The following is a 24,959-nucleotide window of genomic DNA, read 5'->3' as shown; positions in this document are numbered from 1 at the left end:
CCCCTGACTTCGTCTTACGATCTCTGTGCATTAAACGACTGTGCGAAGCCACGCTGCATGCGCGGGCACTTTGTCCAAACAGCACCTCCAGTATTGCAAACCGGCTAGAAGTAACGCTACGATACCGGTCCACACTCGTATCGAGCAAACTGCACTCTCCCTCTCAAACATGGGCAGCCAAATCACAATCGAACAATCCCGCCACGAACAGTGGAAGAGTTGGTTACGGCGGTTTTCGCTTTGCACGCAGGTCCCAGGGAGGCATGGGACGGCTGACATCACGATCCCACAAGTAAGTGTCAACGTAACGAACCATAGCACAACGCTTGTGGCGACGGTGCTGCTCCCGCGTTCTCCATTGCAGGTTCCTGCTCCTGGAGCCAGGCGACGAAAGGGCCTTCATCGAAGCCAACAGGGACTTCCCGCTGAAGAGGCAGACACAGGTATACGGAACCCTCAATCTTCCATCGATGGCATTTCCAACGACACCGAAAACTGAGTTATCATCATCATCGTAGTCGTCATAAACAGCCTACTCAGGTCCACTGCAGGACAAAGGCCTCTCCCATGGACTTCCACCCGCTCCTGTCCTGCGCTGCTCGAGTCAATTCTTTGCCCCCGAATTTCCTTATTTCATCCCTCGACTGAAGTTTGCGGGGATAAATTGGTCGCAGTTAGCACAGGACCGGGATAATTGAAGATCTATGGGGGAGGCCTTTGCCCTGAAGTGGGCCTAGATAGGCTGGTGATGATGATGATGATCCTTCCACTGTGTTTGGCTTTCCCCTTCTTCTAGACATGTCCACTCTGTTACTTTGCGTGCAAATTGGTGCCGATGAAAACGTGCTCAAAGAGTGGAGCACGGGAAGGCAGCAACACTGAAGATACGCTGAAATTTATTCGTTCTGGTCGTGTCTGTATTGTGCGTGTTTCATATTGAGGGTTGATCTTTCCCGTTAGTTGGGCAGATGTCACTGTATAGTTCGGCTCTTCATTCGCGACACTGTACGCCGAGAACTTTTATTGAATCGAAAAAACGGGGGAAATTACGACATCTACTCTGCTGCGCGTCCAGGAGCGGAAGCTCGCATCCCCCTAGGCCTGTAGGGTTCCCGGAGCCCGGTAGCGAACGAAGGTGGCCACAATTCTGTGTGTGCTGGAGGTGAACGTTGACAAAGGTTAGTGAGGAAGCAGCCAGCTATACGCGACGTCCTTCGCTGCAGGTGACGGCCCTCGGCCTGCTGAAGAAGAAGCTCGCGGACGTCGATGCAGCCTGTTGCCTTCTGCTGACCACCGAAGATGGCCGCATGTTTGTCCTCGAGCCGGACGCCTTCACACTCCTCGCCGTGGTCCAGGTAGATACCTCTGCGGTTACGAGTATCTACGAGTAAAGAAAAGCTTAGGAGAGGCCCAAACGTCACCTCTACTGAAGCCGGAAGCGCCACTCTTGTAGGTCGCTCTTTTTTGCTTGTTTTCGAGCACACGCCATCTCCTTAACCTCCGCTCGTTCCACTGTCGTCTGTTTTGTCTCCTTCTGCCGACCATGGCTACTGGTTTGGCCGCGCAGTGGCGTACGCCCTCGGTGGGCCGGCCTTCGCCGCCGTTGCTAGGACACCCGATGAGTGTGATCCCCAATTAGCGTTAAAAAAGCCTTGGTTGATTTCTCTTTCATAGGAATCGGTAAGACACAAAAGTAAAATGTGCAGCGAAATCTGCAGCTGAGCATGATTTGTAGGTCGGCGGCTGTCTTGTGGGTGTGCTTGGCGAGCGACGTCCTGTTGGCGGGTCGCTTGGCAAAGGTGTACTGGCGTCATTTGCGTCACAGATATGACGTCAGCGAAATCTTTGTGTACACCGGCTTAAACACTTTCGTTATAAAATATAAAACCTGAAAACGAACCTACTTTTTAGTTCTAAAGGTTGCTTCCCCGCAAGTAGGCCCTGTGTGCAGGGGTGCACCCTTTACAGGGAGCTCCTTTGTACTGGCGTCACTTCCGTGACGAATATGACGTCGGTGACATCTTTGTGTACCCGGAATAAAACACTTTCGTGTTAAAAATCTGCGAAATTCCGAAAATAGTCTACTAATGCGTAGCATTCTTATGACGCTCGTCTAGAGTGAGACTTCTTTACAGCAAAATTTTTTTTTGGCTTTTTGGAATTCTGTTTACCAATTATTTTCATTTACGCTATTATAACGATTACAGGTAGAACTGCGAAATCTGCATTACTGCGGAAATGCAGGGTGTTACACGATTCCCCATTTTCCGTAATTTTTAAATATTTTTCTTATATTTTATTTTTTCACAATTTCATTCAACCATTTATCTTAATTTAGGCTATTAAACGATTACAGCGGAAGCGTCACCGAAAGCCGCGTTATTGTGGAAATGCAGGGCGTTACACTGCTCGCCATTTACCGTAGTTTTAAATTTGTCTTATTTTTTAGTTTTTCAAAATTTCATTGGACCAATTATCTCCATTTACGCTATTATAACGATTACAGGTAAAACTTCACCGAAATCTGCATTATTGTGGAAATGCAGGGCGTTACATTATTCGCCATTTTCCCTATTTTTCATTTTTCTGTTTTTTATTTTCAAAATTTCGTTCTACCGATCAATTTCATTTACGCCATTATAACGATTACAGGTGGAACTTCCGCAACATATGCATTATTGTGGAAATGCAGGGCGTTACACGGTCCTGGCTGTGAGGGTACTCGGCATAGAATGCTCCTCCACACTTCTCTCAATGCGCCGGTGATCGCATGGGCCTCTCCTGTTTCCTCCATGCCAGTCTCGATAGACCTAGCTACTTAATGTTTGTAAAACACGCGGTGGAAAACTGTAAGCTTTCACAGCCGTAACGCCTACAGTTGCAGCAGCCGTTATTGTGATGGCAGTCGCAGCCGACGTTAGCGCCACCTACTTTGTGTGATGTTACGCTGTTAAGTACGTCTATACATTTTTGTGACTGCGACGTGAAGACTACCCGGACAAGTGCGCATCGCTTTCATTGCTGATCATGAATGGATTAAGTAACCCTGTTTCTGCGACTACGAGGTCTTTCTACATGCCGCTAATTCGTCACGGCGCGGTAATTTTTAGGGGAAAAGCACTGTCAGCTGCAGTTGCTGGCTGACTGTTTCCAGTGGTGGAATGGAAGAACATGATTTACCAGTGAAGTTCGGACAGATTTACTCACCAATGCGACTTCCAGCTACGGGACACTCACACTTTCGGCTACCGATGCATAGTATACTGAAAAAAACACGTACTTTAGATGTGTACTCGGTACTCGGCCCACCCACTTAAAAATAAAAACAACAGCAATAAAGCAGCTTGTACTGACACGAAATGTTCATGTGAAGTTGTTTTTTTGCTGCTATGGGTGCCTACCGGCCTATTAATCATAGAATGGCACATTAGGCGGTCGATCGATGGCAGCGTGAAAAATTATTTACAGCCTGATTTGTTCATGTCAACCTTCGGTTTCAACAAAACAAACGCCGATGCGGCCGCCATGACAGGAGGGCGCTCGTGACGTCAGCGTTCTCGCCCCACCACTGCCGGTGTGGCGCGCACTCGCTAACCGGCAGTGGTCTCCACCATCGTCACGCGCCCGGGCAGCATGACGTCAGCACGAAACCATGACATGATACACACACCGGACCAGCGCGCGCCAACCACAGTCAGCGCGTTGGACGCGTTGGCCACGTCATGGGAGCCCTGACGTCGGCAGTTTGGGGTCAAGGCGGCCAGGAGGTAGTAGTAGTAGTGATTTTATTCGTAAATAAAAAAGGGAAAGTTCAACCAAGGATATTATTGTGCCCATATAAGGGCACACCTGCATTTAACTAGGTATGGAGGAGGGGCTAAAGAGCGGAGCACAGTGATTGTTGTTGCTTATTGCGAAAGGGTATCTGTTCTGAGCTTTCTCGTGCGCGCAAAGATTAGAATGGATTTAAAATATGGTATATTGAATAGTTAATGCTGAAACTTGCGGGAAGGTATCTCCATATACAAAGGAGGCATTTTACATAGTTATCTCATCTTTGAAATTTCGTGTCAGTAGTCCTTTAAAGGAGAAGTGACACGAAATTTTAAAGCTGAAATAACTATGTAAAAAGTTTCCTTTGTGTATGGAGATATTTCCCAGGAAGTTTCAACAGTAATCGTCCTGTGTAACATATTTTAAATCAATTTTAATCTTAACACTCACGAGAAAGCCCAGAACGCATACCCTTTCAACATCAACATCAGCATGACGCGTTCAGTGCCTCGCCATGCGCCTCACCCCACACACCCAAACTGCCAGGGCACCCGTGACGTAGCCAAGGCGCTGGACGCTGCTGGCGCCCGCTGCTCCGCCTTTTGTTAGACGTCACAGTTTTGGGACTGGCGTCTCGCTGCCCGGCCGCATGTACGGATGGTCAGGACGCGCTAGCTTGCTTTGGCGCGCGCGTCCAGACCACATGGTCTAGACCGGCCGTGATGCAACGAAAACAGTGACGTCAAGAGCGTCATCCTGTCATGGCAGCGGCCTCGGCGTTCGTTTTGTCGAAACCGAAACAGACACGAATAAACGAGGCTGTAAATAATTATTTACGCCACGGCTAACCATCTAGAGTGCCAGTCTATGATCACTGGGCTGGTAGGCATCCACAGAAGCGAAAAAAATGTAACCCGAAAATTTTCTGTCAGTACACATTTAATTATAACAACCTCCCCACCACCAGCGTGAGCATAAATCATCTACCAATCTATTTACAACAGAACTGAACTGAATCTTTGGTTCTTTTTTTTCTTTCTTGTCTGCCATCCCCACAACGTGAGTACGGTTCTCATGGTGGAGCCTGGCGACTTTACGCTGAAATGCACAGCTTCGTCTATCCGGGATGCTGACACCTGTGGTCGTTCCTCCTGTACGGCGTGCGCAGGTTCCGGGTGCCGTGTCGTGCCTGAACGCGCAGGGCGCCTTCGACGTAGACTTCCACGTGGCCCTGGCGGGCAGGGACAACCGGCTGTTCGTGGTCAAGCGAGGACACAAGAACGCCAGGCTTCTCGCCGAGCCCGGTGACTCAGCCGTCGGGCTCTGCCACCTCGAGCCTGGACAGGTGGTGGCTGCCTGCGCCGACCGACGGCTCTACGCCTACTCGCTAAAGGTATCGTTCTCTAGCCCGTATGGAGTAAAGTGTAGGCCTTCGCCTCGGCAGCGGCAACAACTCACGGACCACCAGAATTTTCGGAGCTTTCGTTATCGCATTGCACGCAGCGTCTTTTTTGTTTTGTTTGCCTTACGGTGAATAACTTTCTGGTTAATTATCTCCGCTGAGAAGGCCTATCTGGCTTTCTGGCCTCCAATCCTTAGTTCGACTTGCCTGCAAAAAGTGCACCCCCCCTTCTCCCACAAGGGTTATTATGACGGTGAAGCAATCGTTCGTGTTAATGTGAAGTATTCTATCTACTTCATCACTGCACATACAGGAGTCCTTTCTATAAGCATGCAGCTCCATATGGCCTCTGCCAAAAAGTCGTTTTTCCGGTATCATCTGTGATTCCTGTTCTTTATTTCCTAACTTGTTAGGACAACGAGCCCTCTCATAATCATCACAGAGTTTCACAGTATGATTAGAGTGAACTAGAATATTCTAGTTCACTGTAGTATGATGCATGCTTCGCTCCAAGCAAACATTTCTCCTTACGTACGTTTTGACTCGTCATCATCATGATGACCCGCTCCCCGCCAATGTAAGGTGAGCACGATGAGCGGGCTCAAGGTTCCACTCACAAGAAGCAGGGGCGGTTTATCCTTCCTAGCATACGAGCAAATGATTACGACCCCTGTGCGATCAGCAGCAGGGATCAGCAGTGTGATTAGCCAGGCGGCGTTGGATTAGCAGTGCAGATCTTGAATAGCCAAATGAAACGTCGGCCTGACAAATATGATTGCAAGTTATCACGTTCCGTATTTAGGTATGAAAATTTCAGGGTTAATCTCTGCAACCTCATGTTCTCATTTCGCACGCCCTGCTTAAAGCGAGGCAAGTGTGACCTGTAGAAGTGTTAAATTCTTACTTCCCAATTGTTTGACAGACAGACGTATATATTTAAAGCGTTTGCCCATCTGCTAAAATCCTCATTCGATTGGCATTGATTGATTGTGGGGTTTAACGCGCCGACGCAACGCAGGCGATGAGGCGCGCCGTAGTGGAGGGCTCCGGATTAATTTTGACCACCTGGGGATCTTTAACGTGCGCCGAAATCTCGTACACACGGGCGTTTTTGCTTTTCGCCTCCATCAGAAAAGCGGCCGCCACGGCCGGGAATCGAACTCGGGACCTCGTGCTCACCAGCGCAACGGCCCTTAGCCACTGAGCCACCATGGCGGGTCTTTCGATTGGCAGCATGCACACATAAATCAACAAACTTTACGATGTCCTTTAGTGCAGCTTCTTGTAGGTTCGAGTATCAATTCCTGCAGGACTGGCATTGCCACTGAAACTTTCTATTAATGCACCCAGGGCCAGTGTTTGTGGGATGTCCCCCTCGCCGGCCAGCCCCTGGCAGTGACGGCCATTTGCCGACCGGGCATGTGCCAGGCGGCGGCCGTGGCGCTCTCGGACCGTCGCGTCGTGCTGCACGGCGCGGCGGACGGAGTACCAACGCACGTGCTCAACGCCAGGGACGCCGTCTCTGCGCTCCACTTCGGCTCCTTGGGGAGGGAGGACAACGCGCTGGTCATGGTCGGGACAGGTGCGAATATACCGACGGTCTTCGTTTTCTAAATCATTTCTAAATCATACCCTCTGTCAACACACATACATCCTGAGAACGTACTGAGCACGTCCTATCGAGGACATTACGTTGTCTGGAGGACATGACCTCAGGACATCACCAAAATGTGGACAACGCGCTGGTCATGGTAGGGACAGGTGCGAAATACACCGACGGGCTTTGTTTTCTAAATCACCCTCTGACAGCACAAGCAGGCCTACATCCTCAGAACGTACTGAGCACGTCCTATTGAGGACGACAACGTAATTGTCACGAAAAATTGCCCGAAACGATTATCTTACCCGGCCGTAGATGCTCTACCAATAAGTCACGCGGGACAGGTGCGAATATACCGACGGGCTTTGTTTTCTAAATCATACCTTCTGACAACACAAATACATCCTGGGAACGTATTGAGCACGTCATATTTAGGACATTGCGTTGTCCGGAGGACATAAATTCGCGGTCTCCGAAAAGTGCCCGCAATGATTCTCTTGCCCGGCTTTAGATGCTCTACCAAGGAGGCAGGTGACACACACCGAATAGGCGACTTTGTTTTCTAAATAATACCCTCGACAGCACAACTAGGACTACATCCTGAGAACGTACTGAGAACGTCCTATTGAGGACATTACGTTGTCCGGAGGACATGAATTCATGGTCACCGAGAAGTGCCCGCAATGATTCTCTTGTCTGGCTTTAGATGCTCTACCAAGGAGGCAGGCGATACACACCGAATAGGCGTCTGTGTTTTCTCAATCATACCCTCTGACCGCACAAGTAGGCCTACATCCTGAGAACGTATTGAGAACGTCCTTTTGAGGACTTTCCGTTGTACAGAGGACTTATGTTCACCAAAAAGTGCCCGAAATGGTTCTCTTTTCCTGCCTCAGGTGCTCCACCAAAGAGGCAGGTGACACGCACCGAACATGCACGAACCGACACACTGCATACTCCCCGACTACACGCTGTTCCCTCAAAAAACCTTGAATCATGCAGTTACAATGCTTTTGTGTCTACAAGCCGTTCCCGAATGGTGCCTTCTTGTCCCGAAACAAACCTCAAAGTCCCTCACCCAAGCTCGTAGTCAGACTGCCTGGCTCCACCACAGCTCTCAATTCTTTGACAAGCGGCTGTTGCCAGAAAACACGGACCTACAAGTTCTCTCAGCAACCCACCTTGCAAAATTACGTTGCACGAGTGTCTGTTCAAACAACACGACCGTGCTCTGAAAACACAACTTGGCAAATACGGCCGCAGAATTCATCGTGTTACGAGATAAAAAGGAGTGATGTCATCATATGCAATGCCCTTCACTCTTTGACGCGTCAGTATCTTGCGCTTTTCAGGCTGAGATGCAAGACTCCAAAATGACGTTCCGAATACCACTGCGGTATGGTATTTGCCTTCGCACAAGGCTTTTCGGTACTGACAGCGTTCACGGCAGCGCAAAGCATGTACTAGCTCACAACCACCATTGAAAGTACAGTCCTTCACAACGGCCACGGCTGTTTCAGCTGCAGATACAAGAGATCGCGTTTGTGACCTCGGAATAAAATCTCGCCATGTAAAGTTGGCCAACGCCCACTCAAGTTAACCAACGCCCGCGTTTAGTGCAAGCGGGCGCGTAGTTAACCTTTCGGGGTAGCCGTCATCTCATTGATAGAACAGGTTTGTTCCATGCGTAGCCACCGCTGAGCTGCGCCACTTTCCTGTCTGCTCTACTGCTGGGCCCAACTGTTGACGCAGCCTGACAAAGACGCGTGCTCGCCTTTCAGGTGGCAGCCTGACTGTGCTGATCATGCGCCGCAACGCCCAGCTAATGCGCCCGGCGGCGGTGGCAGGGCGTGAGCCACCGATCGGCGGCGGCTCCGAAGGCGGCGGGCCACTGTCGAGTTCCCGCTGGGGGCTGCCCAAGAAGACCAAGCTCTTCGTGGACCAGACCATGCGCGAACGGGAGCACTCGGTCGGTGAGGACGCCATTTTACAGCATCTGATCTAACGAAACACCCTTTAGTAAAGCAAAGCTTTACAAATATCGTCGAGCGGTTTCGCCGCTGGTAAATGAAGCTGAAATGAAGGTAAATTGGACCTCAGCTGCGCCGTATCCTTGGCAACGCATCACGTGACTTGCCGGGCCGAGCTCCGCTGACGGCTGCGTTCTCCGCTGTCGGCTTGGCGCATGCGCTCTCAGCAGCTGGTTCGCGCCTGACCACGTGACTCGCCGCGTGCATGCGAGCTTGCCCATGAATGAGAGCAAGGCCGAGCCGTATTCTCCGAGCGTTGCGCGGGTGCTAGAGGATTTCAGCCGTCGTCGCAAGCAGCGTCTCTGACCACCCCGCGGATCCTGGCGGGCCGTTCGGCTAGGAAAACGCCGGAAGCAGGACCACAACCGTAGAAAAAGGCAGGTTAACCAAGTTAACCAAGTTAACCCGGTTAACCAAGTCAAATCAAAACTTAACCTTTCGCTTTGCATGTCCGTTAGCTGAGGTAAGCCGCATCCATTTTTCCCTTACTTTCGCCAGGGAGAAACACTAATAGGGTGTTAAGACACATGGACGTTTAGACACGTGCTGGTTCTATCGGAGGCAAAAATCTGCGGGACGCAGTGTCTAGCAAATAATGTTCAGCTACTGCTTGGAGGAGTGACACCTCGTTTTTGGTTCGGTAGTATGATTAATCAGAAGTCAGGGCATCTCAAACGCGTTGCGTACACGTACGTTAGTGGGTGTTGGTAACTCGAGAGTAGCGTGCAGCTGTCGCTCTAGGACATCCAGATCGAAAGAAAAACTCGTTAAGTTTTCAATTCTATGCCTGTGGTGCGCAGCCATGCACCGGGGCTTCCTGCGCGAGCTGCAGCGTCTTCGGCTGACAGCGGCGCGCCACTACGCCCGCGCCCTCCAGGGCGTCGCCGCTGCTCCCGCCACAACATCGTCCCGAACTAACGGCGGGGAGGCGACTCCGAGTTCCGGTACAGTACTCCTGGACCTGTCTGCCCGCGTACAAGGCCTGGGCCCGCAGTTCGCTCTGCACGTGCGCCTGCAGTCCTCGTGTGCCCTCAGCCGCCTCACCATGGCCGTCCACAGCGCCGACCAGTACCGGCTGCAGAAGTCCACAACGCAGGTACGCGCCGATCTTGAGACAGCCTAACTAGGATATGATTAGACCTTTTTCCTGTGATAACTAAACGCCGCATGTTCGTTTGTGCTTCCCTGCTTTCTCTGCCACGAATATTGTTAAGGGATCAATTTCGTGAGCGCCTTGTACGTGCCGTACCAAAGTAACATCCTCAAAGACTAATTTCATCACCCAAAAAAGTAACTTTCTCACTTCGTGCCAAAACAAACTAAAATAGTAAAGCTGTGCGAATAGTGAATTTTGCGTTAGAAGGGAATGATTTTGTTAGAAATGTCGCGAATCGAAGCAAATATTGAGCGATTTCCAATGACAAAACAGAAGTATACAATTTCTGAAGCATGCTTCAGTAACCAGCCTGAAGATAAATAAAAGGCGTGTGTAAAAGTGTAAAAAGCTTTGCAAGCTTCTCATCTGACAGAAAAGAAGTACAAAGACGGTATCCTGCTGTTCTTAGCTTTACATCGGTGTCTACGAGCGTAAATCTAGACAAATTTATCGTTTTCCTTATGTCCCGTATAGAAAAAAAAAAAGAGGAACATTACAGATTTTAAAGATCAATTTGCGCATCGTTCTATCAGAAAAACATGAAAAGCTTGGCTTTCTAAACGATCGTTGACTAGGGAAGCTTAATTAAGCGCGACATTATCAGGATACAGAGAGAATTACGAGGGCAGATTGGGCCCAATGCCAAGGAGATACGCGGCATTCCCCAAAAACACGTTCGTTTCGCCGCACGTCACCAAAGCAATGCGGGAAAGCCAGCCACCGGAAGCGGATAGCGTTGGTGCGTGTTATCGAACTTTGAAATACTTCGAGAATTCATTAGTAATTTTAGAATAGCGCTATTCGATTCGAAGGATAATCGCATATTGCGTTATTGGCTTTGATATACGAAAGTTTAAAACGTTCGCACACCCCTACCTCAGAAACAGGCACGGGATGCAGGTTAGTCAATTTAGAGTCACGTTGGCTGCAACGTGCCTCGAGATGATGATTAGTGGCTCTTCCCTGCAATGCGCAGTGCGTTGGTACACAGCGACCTTTAAAAAAAACTAGTCTAGCCTAACATTTACCATACTCCCAACCTCATCTAGAGCCTGTCGGCAGAAGTCGAAGCGGAGGGGAGACAACGCAGTCACGATATCCGTTTTCTAGTCGAATATACGGAGATTACTGATATGCAGCGAGTGCAGCCGTATAGAGCTTTCTTCAGGGAGAAGAAGAAAGTGTATGACAGCTGCATCTTACCGGTACTCACCTACAAGGCAGAAACTTGGAGGCTCACCAAAAGGGCTCAACTTAAATTGGGGACGACTCAGCGAGCACTGGAAGGGAAGATGATAGGTGTAACATTAAGGGTCAAGAAGAGAGCGGAGTGGGTCAGGGAACGAACTCGTGTTGAGGACATACTAGTAGAAATTAAGAAGAAACGGACGTGGGCAGGGCATGCAATGCAAAGCAAGATAAGCGTTGGTCATTAAGGGTAACAGAGTGGATCCCTAGAGAAGGCAAGCGTGGCAGGGGGCGGCAGAAATTTAGATGGGCAGATGAGATCAAGAAGTTTGCGGGGATAAATTGGTCGCAGCTAGCACAGGTCCGGGATACTTGGAAATTAATGGGAGAGGACTTGGCCCTCCAGTGGGTGCAGACAGGCTCGTGGTGATGATGATGATAGAACTTTCAATAATTTTACCAATAGCAGACTATTGAAAAAGCGTGAATACTACAATTGATATTCTCGACGACAGCGACAGCCTTGCATCACAACGCCATTCACTTCACTAGGCATTACCGCCAATTGCTACAAAATGTCGGGTTTTGTGAAGAGACTCCTGGCACGTGCCACCACTTGCAGGTGGCATTCTTGGTGCCTGGCCTTGCCTACCGCTACACACTGCGCGTAACAGCGGAGTCTGGAACGCCGGGGGTGCTAAAGGTGACACCCACATTCATTTTGTGAACTAGTGTGCCTGTGTTCTTATGTGGGATAAACTGATAGCATTAATTGTGATGGAATTTACACAACCAGTACGTCGTACGTGCAGTCTTTGTCAAAATTTTATAGGCCAAACCGGAAACGCGCAGGCGGCAAAAAAATTCAATGTACAAGCTTACGTCCCGAGCGAGGCCGAAACATTTTAAAAACACCTTTCTTTCTCTCTGTCAGAAAATAATTGCAGCACATTTAAATTTAAAGCTTATTCTTTGTGGTCGGGGAGGCTTAGGATTGGCCTAGATAATTTTGATGATGATGATTGTAGGGTTTAACGCGCCGACGCAACGCAGGCGATGAGGCGCGCCGTAGCGGAGGGCTCCGGATTAATTTTGACCACCTGGGGATCTTTAACGTGCGCCGAAATCTCGTACACACGGGCGTTTTTGCTTTTCGCCTCCATCAGAAAAGCGGCCGCCGCGGCCGGGAATCGAACCCGCGACCTCGGCCTAGATAATTTTGACAAAGGGTGTATGTACATAGCCTTAACAGTGTGGAGTAATAATACAATGCCCCCTTTTACAGCTTGTAATGCCGACACAATGTAGAGTAGGTTGAAAATTTTAAATGCCTTGCCGCCGCGTTCTCATTCAATTTATAACAGCGTAGGCATAAACTTCTGTTCAAAAGTGCCATTCAATTTATAGCAGTATAAACGTTAACTTAGTCTGGTCAGAGAAAAGTTAAGAACTTAAACAAACACTAAAAAATGCGATTAAGGAGGCAGACTACCAGCTTAGAAATTACTGCTAAGGCCTGCACTTGACCTCGGCATCTCAATGCGTGTACAATACACCACAGCTTGAAGGAAAACAGCGAGATTCACACATGCACACTATGACAGTAATTTTTTTCCCTTCAATACACGCTTGTAATGGCTCCACTGATGCGAACACGGACTTATCTGCGAGGTATTTGCACTTTGCATAAAATAGATAATTAGTCAACCTCCACTAATGTTTCGTCAGTCTACGCATAGTCATAGCGCATTCTACTTTACACTTGTTGCATGAATATCACATTGCTCACCAGTTTAATTGCTTGATGTGACAGCAGAAAAATGAAACAACCTATACGGTTCAGTATGAAAATTGGTTACTAAAATTCAAAATTCTGGCTGTAAAACACAGCAAAGCTACACCTGGGGTATGAGATGTGCTGGAGTGGAGCGTTCTGGGTTAATTTCCACAACCTGGTGATCTTTACCGCGCGCCGCAATCTCAACACACGGGTATTTTCGCTTTTCACCTCCACCTGAAAAGTGATCACCGTGGCCAGGAATGGAACTCGTGTCCTCAGGTTCAACAGAAAATTGTTACCTTGAAGCAATAGAGTAAATGCATATTACATCCAAACTTAAATGTAAATGTAAACAAAATTACAAAAGTACAGATAAAAGTACAGCCACAAGTACCGAGACGAAATGATGCCGGGTTCCCCCTATATTAAAAAAAATTTAGAGCAACAGAAGTACAGATAAAAGTACAGCCAAAAGTACTGAGACACAGAATAATGCCAGATTTCCCTTTTCCACCATCTCTTGCCATGCTACATGGCTTGAAGCACAGCGAAAAAGCAACAAACGTAAATACCCATATAATAAATGTAGAGCAACAAAAGTACGCATAAAAGTACAGCCAAACGCACCGATTGCATAATGCCGGGTTCCTCTTTCCAGCATCCCTTGCCACGCTACATGGCTTGAGGCACAGCGAAAATTAACAAAGAAAATACCCCTACCTTAAAAACTTTAGAGCAATAAAAGTACATATAAAAGTACAGCCAAAAGTACCGAAACACAGCATAATGCCGGGTTCCTCTTTCCAGCACCCCTTGCCATGCTACATGGCTTGAGGCACAGCGAAAAAGTAACAAGCAGAAATGATTGCAGGTGCTGGTCGCCAGGCAAGGAACGGTGCTGGCCACAACCCTGGTGCAGATGCCAGCCCTGGACATGCCTTAGCCTTCCAATGGGCCCAACCGGAGAAAACACAAGACGACTGCTTCTAATGAAGGCGCCATTATTTATTGAGTGAAAAAAAAAAACAAAAACAAAGCCATACAATCCACATTTCTGCTCCGGCGAAAACCCGTCCGCAAGTCCACGAACTTAGTCCCATGGCCAAGCTGCTCATGTAAGGCACAAGTGGCTCCGAAGAGAGCGCCGAAGCTTCAGTCCTAAAAATACAACCTAAAAAAACGCACTGGTCCCTTTCGGCGAACAACACCTTTCTACACCGGCTTTCGGAATCACAAGGAGTATTCATTCATGCAGTCAACACAGCTCCTCAATACTCAGATTGTGATGGCCAAAATTTCATACGTCCGCGCTTAACATGAGACGTTGGAAGCCGTGAATTCGTTACCAGCTGCTACTTTTCAGTGCTTCGCTATGCATAATTCCCTTTGAGTTGGTGCAGATTCTTACATCTTCAAACTACCATACACACAAACGAGGATAAGGAAGGAAACACAGACGGGGAAACACGGACAAAACAAAAAAGTGTTTCTTCAATTCAATTATCGTTTGTTAGAAAAAGTGCTTGTCCCTGTTTCCTTTCTTGTCCCCATTTCTGCGTGCTGTTTTGAAAATGAATCAGTCCAACTCGGCCAACTGCTGTCATGCATTTTCTTAAACATCCAAGCTGAAGACTCTGCACCACATCAGAAATAGTGGCCTCTGAGCAATCTGAACTAGCGGACTGCATGAATAACTCTCCCACACCATTCATTAAAAAAACTCCACAAAAACACAAAAAAGGTGCTAAAAATGAGCTGCGTAATAAAACAGGCTAAAAAAAAAACGAGCTGCACAATAAAAACGGGCAGTCTAATATCAAACAAAGATGTAACAGACAAAAAAAAGGTAAAAGAATAAATACGATGATGTTTACCAAGCAAGATCAGCTGCCTTAAATATATCCGTAGTGTTTCAGTGTCAACTGGTTTGGCTAAGCAAAGAAGCGGATGGCAGGATTCAGAACACTCGGCAGTGAGACCATTACACAGCCTTAGCAATGCAAAGGGCAGACCTTTAAGTCTTATGTATGAAATCAATGTACGAAACAGCTCAATCTAGTAGGCATCGCGACACAGACTTTGTAGTTTCGTGGAAAGATGGCAATGACGTACGCACTTTGGCGAATAATGTTTGGGCTGAGAGTTTTTTTTTTCAAGTTTACGGCATTTACCAAACTGTCTCGTCTATGCCTACGGGCTGTTTTCCTCCTGTTGTTTTTGTTCATTCTTAGGAAAGGTTTATCACAGCAATGATTTAGGCTACTGCTAAGACAACCTGCAACAGCCTATGTCGCGAAACTAACCCAAGCTGTCCTTCGGACCAAAGTTTAGGTTTGTCTGTAAACCCGCACCCAACGCCTTAACCATGCCGAATTATAACCAAAGCCAACAGTTCGCACTGACCACAAAGAATACTAGAACTTGTTACATTGTACCCCTGGCAAGCCAAACAGAATGTAAAAAGAAAAACAACACTTCATACAGGCCACAGTAAAAAGGCACTAAACCAGAAACCAAAAAGGCTCAAAGGAATGGAATGTTTAACCCCTTGGTTTGGCAAGCTCTGGTATTTCTCCACACACATAAAATAGGGCATCCATTCACTAACCATTATACTACAACACACTACTTTCCCACTACTTTCATCCTTTGTGTAAACTGGCAAAGTGGGAAAGCTACGTTCACCTCAACAAGTGATATTCCACTATCAGTGCAGCTACACACAATTTGTAATCTCCTTTTGAGTAGTACTGCTATATAAGACAGGAAAGAAAAATATTCCGAAAACAAAAAGGAAAACGTGGCTTAGAAAGCCGTTCTTTAACATATTCACCGGCAAACGAGTTTCTGCGTGTTGTCTGTCAACAGTAAGAGTTAGTAGCAGCCTCTCAAAAATACAGTCAAAGCAATGCAACAACTTGTTTCTTGCTATAATAGTACTGGCCATTAGTACTTATTACAACACTGCAGCAGGTATACTGGCCACCGGGTAACACATGAACAATGTTATGACATATAACATTGACAAGGTTATCTTATGACAATAACTCGAAGACAGCAACGATGGCTTCTGTCATCGCAAGAAAGCTTCAAGTCATCGAGAATCTCACTAATACTATTCTACCCATTCTTCCGCACGATCGGTGGTGCACTACATTCTTTGTCCGTGCTGGCAATTGAAGCAATTGAAGAAAGGCACTTTCAAAGCCACAGCGCTCAGACAGGCACCCAAGTACCCCAGGGGAACAGAATTGCGGAGAAATCTCTTCCCCCTATAATTTCACTCGCTTCACTCTAATTGGCTGCTGCAAGCATACAGATCCACCCAACAAATCCATTCCAATGAAAACCCCAACTCTGCTCACAATCTCCCACGAACGAGATCGAATTGAATATAAAAAGGACTTTCTCCGCCCAGTAATCCATTGCTCTGCCTACAACGTTCCCCCAAATGAAGGCAGACAATGGAATGAAAAATGAATTTTACGACTCGGAACGATTTGCAAGACGGTTTCGCACTCATCGTAGTTTCCAAGAACCTCATCCCCAAATCCTTCCAGCAGCAGAGGCAGCCGATGGAAGACACGCAATGCGAGACGAGTGCCTTCTCTGCCTTGGCTGTTTAACAATGCTCGCAGGATCGCACTGACATGCGCACGCAGTTAACTGGGCTGTGTACCTGTGGACGGATTGTTGCGGATAAAATTGCCGACTCAGACCCTCAAACTTGCGTTGCTGCTAACAATGATATGCAATTTGTTCAACCTTGGAGTTTTGACGCCGTTTTGTAGCACACTGTCCAGCCAGTCTCACACTTTTTAAGGAACAAGCGCCTGAAATATGTTTGCTCGCGCAACAATTTTCAACGGTTGCAACTCCTTAGTCAACTTATTGACAATTTTTTCAAAGCAGTTTCTACGATAATTAGCAGCCAAGACAGCACAGTCGTCATGAAAAATGGCATTGCGATGGGCATTGAAAGCGATTAAGCTTAGAGCAAGACAAAAACACACCTTTCTAAAATGGCCCGAGTCCCGAATGATTCACTTGTGTATAACACTATCCAAGTGGCCTTACCTAACTGAACCTGCAGTAACACTCAAAAGGTTTCTCAAAAGTTCTTGTGCCTGGAAAGCTACAGCTCAAACATGCTTCAAAGCTCTGCACAAAGCTGTCAGGCAATACGCCTCGAGCGCAGCCTGTAGGGGCGCCACTGAAATCCCCCTACCGGCCCGTTTCGAAAGCAGCCGCGGGAGTCTCCGGCCCGCTCCCCCCTGTCTCCGTTGCTTTCGCGGCTCGTTAAATACTGCGATTTACCGTTTTTACGCGTTCGAAATACGGAATAATGTGGAGCAGGCACTCTGTTTGCAAGCGTGGTGTGTTTACGAAAGTAAAAACGTTTATGACGCGATCTTAGTGTGGTAAATTCGATCGGTATGAGCGCCAGTTGTGTGTCACAGGCCGGCGTCCCGAAGCCGGCATATGCATGCAGCTGATTGCGATTCCGCTGCCCTGAAATTTAGTGGCAGTGTCTCCGTAAGCCGTGTTTCCGCCGATGGCCTAGTTGCGGCCATATACACTGTGATGTAAATCGACTTTGTGCGCTTGTATAATCTAACGGAGCACTTATACCTGACAGCACGCAAGTTACGCTTATATTGATCACTACCCTGAACAAGCCAATGCGGCATATATTTCACAAACATTTTACGAAAGAAGTACGATGGATAATGCAAAATTATACTCGGGAGTCAGCACACGACGACAAATTTTAATGCTGGGTCCTCTTGTCCCGAGGTGAGCGCTCGCAAAGATAACACTTATCCTCCACGAGAAGCGCGGAGACGGGCTTATAGAGTAATCCGCTTCCACGACTAAACTCTTCTTCGAAACATCGTTATATGACACGGGGAGACTGCAGAATCTATAGCATAAACCGAAATCAGAGAGCCTTATCAGATACCACACTTTTCAACGAGCCCGTGTGTACAAGATTTCGGCGCACGTTAAGGATCTCCAGGTGGTCAAAATTAATCCGGAGCCCTGCACTACGGCGCGCCTCATCGCCTCCGTTGCGTCGGCGCGTTAAAACCTACAATCAATCAATCAAATCTTCCAACGACACCTCGTATAGCTTGTGAACTGCCTACCCTGTATTCAAAAAATGCGTCTGCAGAGTGATCAGCCGTTCGTCGAAGGCGAAAAACAAACAAAAAGTGAACACGCAGCTTGTGTGTGTGTGTGTGATTACTAAAACGTTTGTTCCTTGATTTCGCTCCGCATTTGTAAACAACGATAGTTGAGCGGCCCCTCCTCCCTAGCCCCCCTCCCCTCCCCCCCCCCCCCCCAATGTCTTGCGAAATATCAGTGCATTTCGCATCTTATTGGTCTGAATAGTGTACCTTGCTTAAACGAACGTCTTTTCAGAAGCTGCACTTTGTTTTTTTTTTTCATTCCCGTACGACTATTCTATTTATTCCTGACTTGCAGTCGATTCATTTTCCCGTGGTTTCATTAACTTATACCTTGGTGCTTGCTATAAAGCTTGATTGGGCACATATCTGACAACGCACAGCCTTTGAGTGTACTTAACATTTTCGCGTGGCTTATATTCCCATAAAGGCACAAGTTGTCAGCTATTGGGTTATCACATCCCCGAAACATATTTTTCTACGACGTACATATTCGAAGCAAAGCCGCATTTGTTGTCTGCTCTGCAAAACGCACCAACCTCTTACAGTGCCAATATCAGGTCTAAACGAGGCGACAATAAATAGAATTCGCTTGTGCTGACGTGTTCGAAGGTGACAGTGGTGATATGCTGCTGTCGTCGCCGACGCCCGCAAGAGCGGCCAAGAAGCGCGCAGAACCGCCTCCCCGGGTAGCTCTCGTTGGCGCTCGAGCGCTCTATCAAGACGCAGCTGTTTTTTTTTTTTAAGTGCCCTAAATGTGCAGTTTGCTTACAGACGTCACCATAACAAGTTGTTTAGTGCGCGGAAAGGCAAAGAGAAGCGAAAGAGAACCAAAACACTGCATGACCACCTATCAGTTACGCAGCGCTAATCCCGCAAACGCCGCGGAGAAGCGGCGGCAGGAGGCGCAGCGATCGCGAATCTCGAGGCGTATAGTGTTGAGACAAGTGTAAGTGCTTATGTATGAGTATGAGTGAGGGAGTATGCTGGGGTGCCGGAGTACAGGGTGGAGTTCTAACAACTTGAACGGTAAACAGGGGTGTCCTCTAACTACAACAGCGTGCTGCAGAATGCTGAAGTGCTCAAGAGGTAACACCTGTGGGGTGCGTTTGCACACCAGCACAAAAAATAAGGGTGTAACTGCGACTCCCTTGCAGAGATGAGGATATGTCACCCATGCTGCTGCGCTTTTCACAAGATGTTTAAAATCACCTTTAAAGGAAAACAAGTAGCATGTCTTGCACTTGCATGAAAAAGTGGCAGCGGTGTGCGTGACTGAGATTGATTCATTCAGGGGGTCACTTTTACAACCCTTTTCTCAACTTTGCACTCAAGTAAACTACATCCGGGAACACTTTTCACAACTCCATTCAGGGGTTCACTTTTACACCCTTACTCCTAAACCTTGGACTGTAACGATACTCACAAAAGGGAGTAAAGAAGTCCTCTCTCCTCCTGCAGATTGTGCATCAAGCAACGACGTTACTGACTCCATTCAGGGGATCACCTTTACACCCAAGGGAACTCCATTCAGGGGGGTCACTTTTACACCCTTATTTCTAAACCTTGAACTCAAACGATATTCACATAAGGGAATAATGGGGTTACATCAAGCGATGACATTACCCCTAAGCTGTCAGTAACATCAAATGGATCTTTACTAAGGGCCACAAAAGAGAAATAGCAACAGCACCAGTGCGCGAGTGACTGGTTGTAGGGCTTTGTTGTCTTAGGCAATATGCAGTGCCTCTCAGGCCACCAAAGTGGGAAATAAGGCTCAATAGTGTCCGTAACTGCCACTGAACAACCGCCATGAGACACACAGGCTGCACCGTTGCAGTAGATGGTGCAGATGAAAGCTTGCTGCCAGGGTGTAGATGAGCCTTAGCTGTAAACAGAATGTCAGGACTGCAGCCGGAGCTAAAGACATGTGTGTGCTGACTTCACCTCAAGCGGATTAAAGCCAATCAGTCAGTCAACATGTGTAATTTTTTACGTGCTTGAGTAACATCTAAGCTACTATAGTCGCATCACACAGCTGTGCTCAACTGATCTAAACCACAATGGTGCAGATATCTTGGCATGTCAGAGCCATGATAGATCCCATCTCAAATGACATGCCATAATTTGAGTTATGCATCGTGGCAGCAAAAACTAGCATAAACTTGTCTACCTGCTCGCTTAGTACTCATGCATTCATTGCAGTGCTCCGCACATTCCAACAGGCTTTGGGTGCAATCCATATAAGAACTGAAAATTACGAGCTTCAGATGAGTGACCCTTCAGATGTTCCACGCACTAAGTGACCCCGTTTCCCTCACAGCCGCAGTGTCGTCACTCATTCTGGCAACTGCAACTCACTCGCCGTTCAATTAACTGACTGTGCAAGTTTCATGCACAACTAGTTCTACTCTTCCTGCCCGTTTGAGAGAAAAGGTTCAGGCTGAGGTCGAGGAAGGGAGCCGAACTAGTCATCGACAAAGGTGGCACCGACACTGGCTTGGTCTGAGAAGAAGTGCAGGCCGAACTGAAGAGACACGCCATGGAGTTTTTAACTAATATATACTAGAGGGAAATCTGGCACCACTGTGTAGGGGAGCCGCGCTTCGGCGAGCGTTCCGTCCGGGGAAGCACGTTCCACTTGTCCTTGGCATGGCTCCTGAACAGGCTGAAAAGTTGCCTGTGCTTTTAAAAAAGCAACAATATTGTTGCAAAACTATCTAAATATGGCGAATTATTATTTAAATGGAGTTCCAAAAATATCTGTTCATCAAGGATTATTTAGAAGCTTTATGCTGGACGAAAAAATGTTACGTTCGTCGTTGATTTTGGCTTCAAGAGCTAAAAGAAGCCATGTGGCTAGCCAAGTCAAGTAGACAAGGAACATTGCTTGCTGCTATGGTGGGACGACAGCACGCGTGAGATTTTCCTCTAGTATATAGGTATTAGTATGAAACTCTATGAGACACACGACTACAGTGGGGTTCTCAGGCAACAATGGCGGCAGACCTAGTCGCGGACAAAGGAGGCGGCATAGGCACTGGCCTCTTCCAAGAAGAGTGGGCCGAATCGAAGAGACACGAGGGAACGTAATCTCGCCCCTCAGGCGGCGGTGGCGGCAGCGGGCGGCACCACGGCCGCCAGGGTGTCGGCCGCTTGCTGGATGACCTGCACCAGCAGGGAGTAGTGTTGCCGGAGCACGACCAGGTGCGGGCCGGGGTCGGCGGGCGAGCCCAGCTCGTCCACCAGGCGCGTGAACTCGTCCATGATTCCGGGGAACATCTCGTCCACGTACGTCGGCAGCTCCGGAGGGGACAGCACCAGGTGCCTGCGGATGACGAACACGCAACAGACCACGTTTCGCCCAAATTCTACCTTTAATGCGAAAGCAATCTCGGGCGAGTACCCCAAAAAATCTGTTTGTAATGCAAAAAAGCGTGACATCTTACATGAGTAGAAATGCATAATATTTCTAGCATGTAATTGTAAGCTAAAACACTGTCTGAAAGTAATCGCCTTTAGTTTTCTAGAGAGAGTATTCTAGTGAGAGTATGTTCAACCGCACATTACTCTCACTAGAATTTCATTCTAATGAACAAACATGGGGCAGTCCATTTCCCTTGTGTAGAAGCCAATGTATTGACATGCATCTATGCATGAAACAAAGCCCATTCGCTTGTAATCTGCAACTGAACATACTTTCACTAGAATGTTATTCTAATGGACAAACACGGGGCTACTATACGTTTCCCTCATGTAGAAATCCATTTATTGACAGCAGACAAGAATTCTACAATATACACAACTTCCCTGCCAACTATGCTACAATGAAAAGTAGATGAAACTTGGCATAATGTTACAGTCAGCTGAACAGCCAATTGTCATACAATTTGTTTCGGGATGGTTTTGATAAAACAAGACTTACAGCCATTTTCTATAACCATATCCATTCCGTAAATGGCCAAATGTTGACCGCAGACGGGAATTCTGTAGCGTTTACAACTTCACTGCGAATTAACTATTTATGGCAAGTACACGAAACTCGGTGTAATGATAAGAGTCTTCTTAACAGACAATTTCAGTAAAGTTTTTTTTTTCAAGGTAATCTATATTAGACTGAGGGCTGCAGAGCTTGGGAGAAACGTTTTTTCGTGTCGTGACACATTAATGGACGGACATCAACCAGCGCCGAAGGGTGGCTATGTACAGCCTCGTTGTGAAATAACCCAATCCAAGCCAATCCGATCCCATCCACCAAAAGTCGTCACATACTGCACGCCACAAGAGTATTTAGTGCTTAGAAGTGTTCCAAGCTAACAACTCACTTCTTGTATGGATTTTGGGGCAGTCCCCTGGGGTCGAGAAAGACTCGTTCCAGCAGCAACAACTGGTCGTTCACCATGCGAATGGCCATGGGACTGCGAGAGGGTTGGACAAAGCAGCAAACGACATTAGACTCCAAAAGTTCTGAGCTGTTTACCTTTGCAAGGGAAGCATCGCGTCATAGGTGCAGATTACGAGGACTTTTTTTGCCTGCGCCTTAGTGCAAGTGGAGAGTCACCCCGTTAATTTTTTTTTAAAGGGTCAATGACCTCTCAGTGAAAGTTGCTCAATCTGATGCACCACACAAGTTGCACCACTGTTACACTAGGTAAGTTACACAGCAGATTAGAGCTACAGAACTGCTTGAACAAAGATTGCAAACTGCTGGCTCAGTCCAATTTGCCGAAAAACCGAAACGAAAAGTTGCGACGCCACATTTTACACCTTTGGCGTCGCCAATGTTTTTGTTTGTCATTTTCGTTTTTCAGGAAGGAAGGCTGTGACATTTGTGGCTAGTGGCTCGACGGCAAAAAGCACAAAAATGATCTCCAAATCCCTTTTTTTTTTTCAGTTGTTGTTGTTGTTTGTGGTCTGACAAAAAGGAAAAGGGAAGGCAGTACTACAACACGTGCTGTTCCTGAACACAAATTTTAACATTTTACAGCCACAGCCCCTCCCACAATTTGCAACAGACTGAATGTTCCTAGAAAGGCACCATGCAAAACAACAAAAGCTCCTTTTGACTCTAGTTCTCTTGCTTTGCAATTAACTCATAAACCTACTTAAAAATTGCGCCCACCTCCCCGCGAGGGGAACCCTGTGTAGATGTGACGCATCGTGGGGTTCACTTGGTGTTTCCGTTGGATTGATTCTGAAATCGCGTGAAACGTGTCGGGAACGCGCATGATTATTATGTTTTATGATTATTATTATGTTTTATTGGCCAATCTTGGTCAATCTCTCTGAGTGGTATGCTTGGGGCTTCGCTGTCGCAACGACCGTTACTCCATCATTGTTGCTGTAAGTGGGAGCTTCTTTTTTTTTATTGCAAGTGGTAATCATTGCCCTATCATGCGTTGTATCAGTAGCTTCTTGACGTAGTTTGAATGAGTCAAGGATATAAGGCGCGTTCGTAGCAATTGATTCTGTCTCGGTTTTGTGGCGCAGTGGGAAGAGCACCATGTACCTCGCGTTCCGCCCACAGGGTCGTGCGATCGAAACCGGGCGCCGCTAACTATTATTTTTTTTTTATAGTGTAGGGGGAGGAGTGTGGACGGACAACAACGCCGTATGGAGGGACAAGGCGAGTGAATGAGATGCAGTCGCATCTAATATAACTAAAAAAATACAGTCTAGTCAAAATCCAAATTAGCCAAACAAAAACAATGGGTTTATTTAAAAAAAAAGTACTGCGCTGCAACCTGGCAAACTTGGCAATTAGTAACCAAGCACGGTTTCTTTTCAGCAGTCATCACAAGGCAGCAGCGCAGTCAACCGCACATTCAACGGCCACTGCTATCCCTTTCTTCTCCAACACACTAAAAAGAAGAAAAAAGTGGGCACTAAACTTCTGGTTTCATCGCATTTAACATTTTCGTGCCCACTAAATAAATCCGTTAGTTTTGGGTAGTCAAGGAAATATTTTTTTCCTGCCACAGAAAATGATTGATTATAAAGTGTAAAGTATAAAATGATAGAGGAAAGATAGGTCTTTCTAACAGTAACAATTTCAAACAACAGATTTATTAAGACTTATATTATCAAGAAATTAAGAAAACAAAAAAAGTAACAGAAAGAAAAAGAATGATGAAAAGTCAATGCTACTTTGAACAGGGTAGACATAAAAAAAGTTGAAATACACGCTTTGCATACAAGACGCTTATAGAATAATACTGCAAATACGATAGTTAAGCTCTGTAAGTACAAAAGTTATTTACAGACATACAAAAGTATAAGCACTAGTGCCTATCATGCTACCACACGAAGCAGTTTCTTGACGCAGTGAAACAAAAGCTCGCTCCACTCTTTGTGCAGCCGGTGCCAAGTAGACCTGCCCGAAAGAAGTCGACACCCTGCTGATGAGAGCTGTGACCTCTAGAACAGGCCGTATAGATTTACATCAACGCGTGGCAGAGGTAAAACGGCCTGAGGAGAAAGAGAAGGTTACCAGCAGATACCTGCTGATGTTCCGGGGCGGTTTGACGCACTTTAACCGTCTGTACTGAAATCTGAAGAATCGAAGACACCTTACGTGTCCGCGCTGTTACCATTACAGCTCAAGTCCATCGGAATCCGTCAAAATTCGCCGTTCCCGTGGAGCATCAGTGAGCGGCATTGACGCCGCAACTGAATCCGCGTGTGCCCGACCGTGAAGGAGCTTTAAAAATCCCTCCCCCCAACATCAGTGGTCAGCTGATCGTACGCGCCTCGCTTCATTGGGTACCTTAGTACCTGCAGCGCTGGTTTGCAGTCACAAAAAATAATCCACTGCTGTGGCCTTTCACAAGAAATGAT

The 24,959-nt window shown here is 47.2% G+C and overlaps 2 protein-coding genes across 2 annotated transcripts in view; one reads left to right on the top strand and one right to left on the bottom strand.

The window, feature by feature from the left end:
* The window catches only part of LOC144142327 (BBSome complex member BBS1-like), a 33,939-nt gene extending 20,001 nt beyond the window's left edge, over window positions 1-13,938 (top strand). Inside the window, exons 5-13 of the mRNA XM_077673748.1 lie at window positions 251-292; window positions 365-443; window positions 1,224-1,355; window positions 4,943-5,167; window positions 6,527-6,758; window positions 8,558-8,749; window positions 9,607-9,902; window positions 11,773-11,853; window positions 13,802-13,938. Coding sequence (XP_077529874.1) covers window positions 251-292; window positions 365-443; window positions 1,224-1,355; window positions 4,943-5,167; window positions 6,527-6,758; window positions 8,558-8,749; window positions 9,607-9,902; window positions 11,773-11,853; window positions 13,802-13,873 — 1,351 coding nt within the window. The 3' untranslated portion in view covers window positions 13,874-13,938. The remainder of the gene's footprint in view (window positions 1-250; window positions 293-364; window positions 444-1,223; window positions 1,356-4,942; window positions 5,168-6,526; window positions 6,759-8,557; window positions 8,750-9,606; window positions 9,903-11,772; window positions 11,854-13,801) is intronic.
* A 1,203-nt stretch (window positions 13,939-15,141) lies between these two features.
* LOC144142325 (N-acetylated-alpha-linked acidic dipeptidase 2-like) overlaps window positions 15,142-24,959 on the bottom strand; it is a 52,902-nt gene continuing 43,084 nt past the window's right edge. Inside the window, exons 12-13 of the mRNA XM_077673746.1 lie at window positions 22,448-22,540; window positions 15,142-21,450 (exon numbers count right to left, since the gene is read on the bottom strand). Coding sequence (XP_077529872.1) covers window positions 21,225-21,450; window positions 22,448-22,540 — 319 coding nt within the window. The 3' untranslated portion in view covers window positions 15,142-21,224. The remainder of the gene's footprint in view (window positions 21,451-22,447; window positions 22,541-24,959) is intronic.

This window comes from Haemaphysalis longicornis, unplaced genomic scaffold (assembly GCF_048455015.1).
Source record: "Haemaphysalis longicornis isolate Haplotype H1 unplaced genomic scaffold, Haemaphysalis longicornis Haplotype H1 scaffold_6, whole genome shotgun sequence".
Classification (NCBI taxonomy): domain Eukaryota; kingdom Metazoa; phylum Arthropoda; class Arachnida; order Ixodida; family Ixodidae; genus Haemaphysalis; species Haemaphysalis longicornis.
The sequence above is the reverse complement of the archived record's forward strand: the minus strand, read 5'-3'. Positions and strand labels throughout refer to the sequence as shown.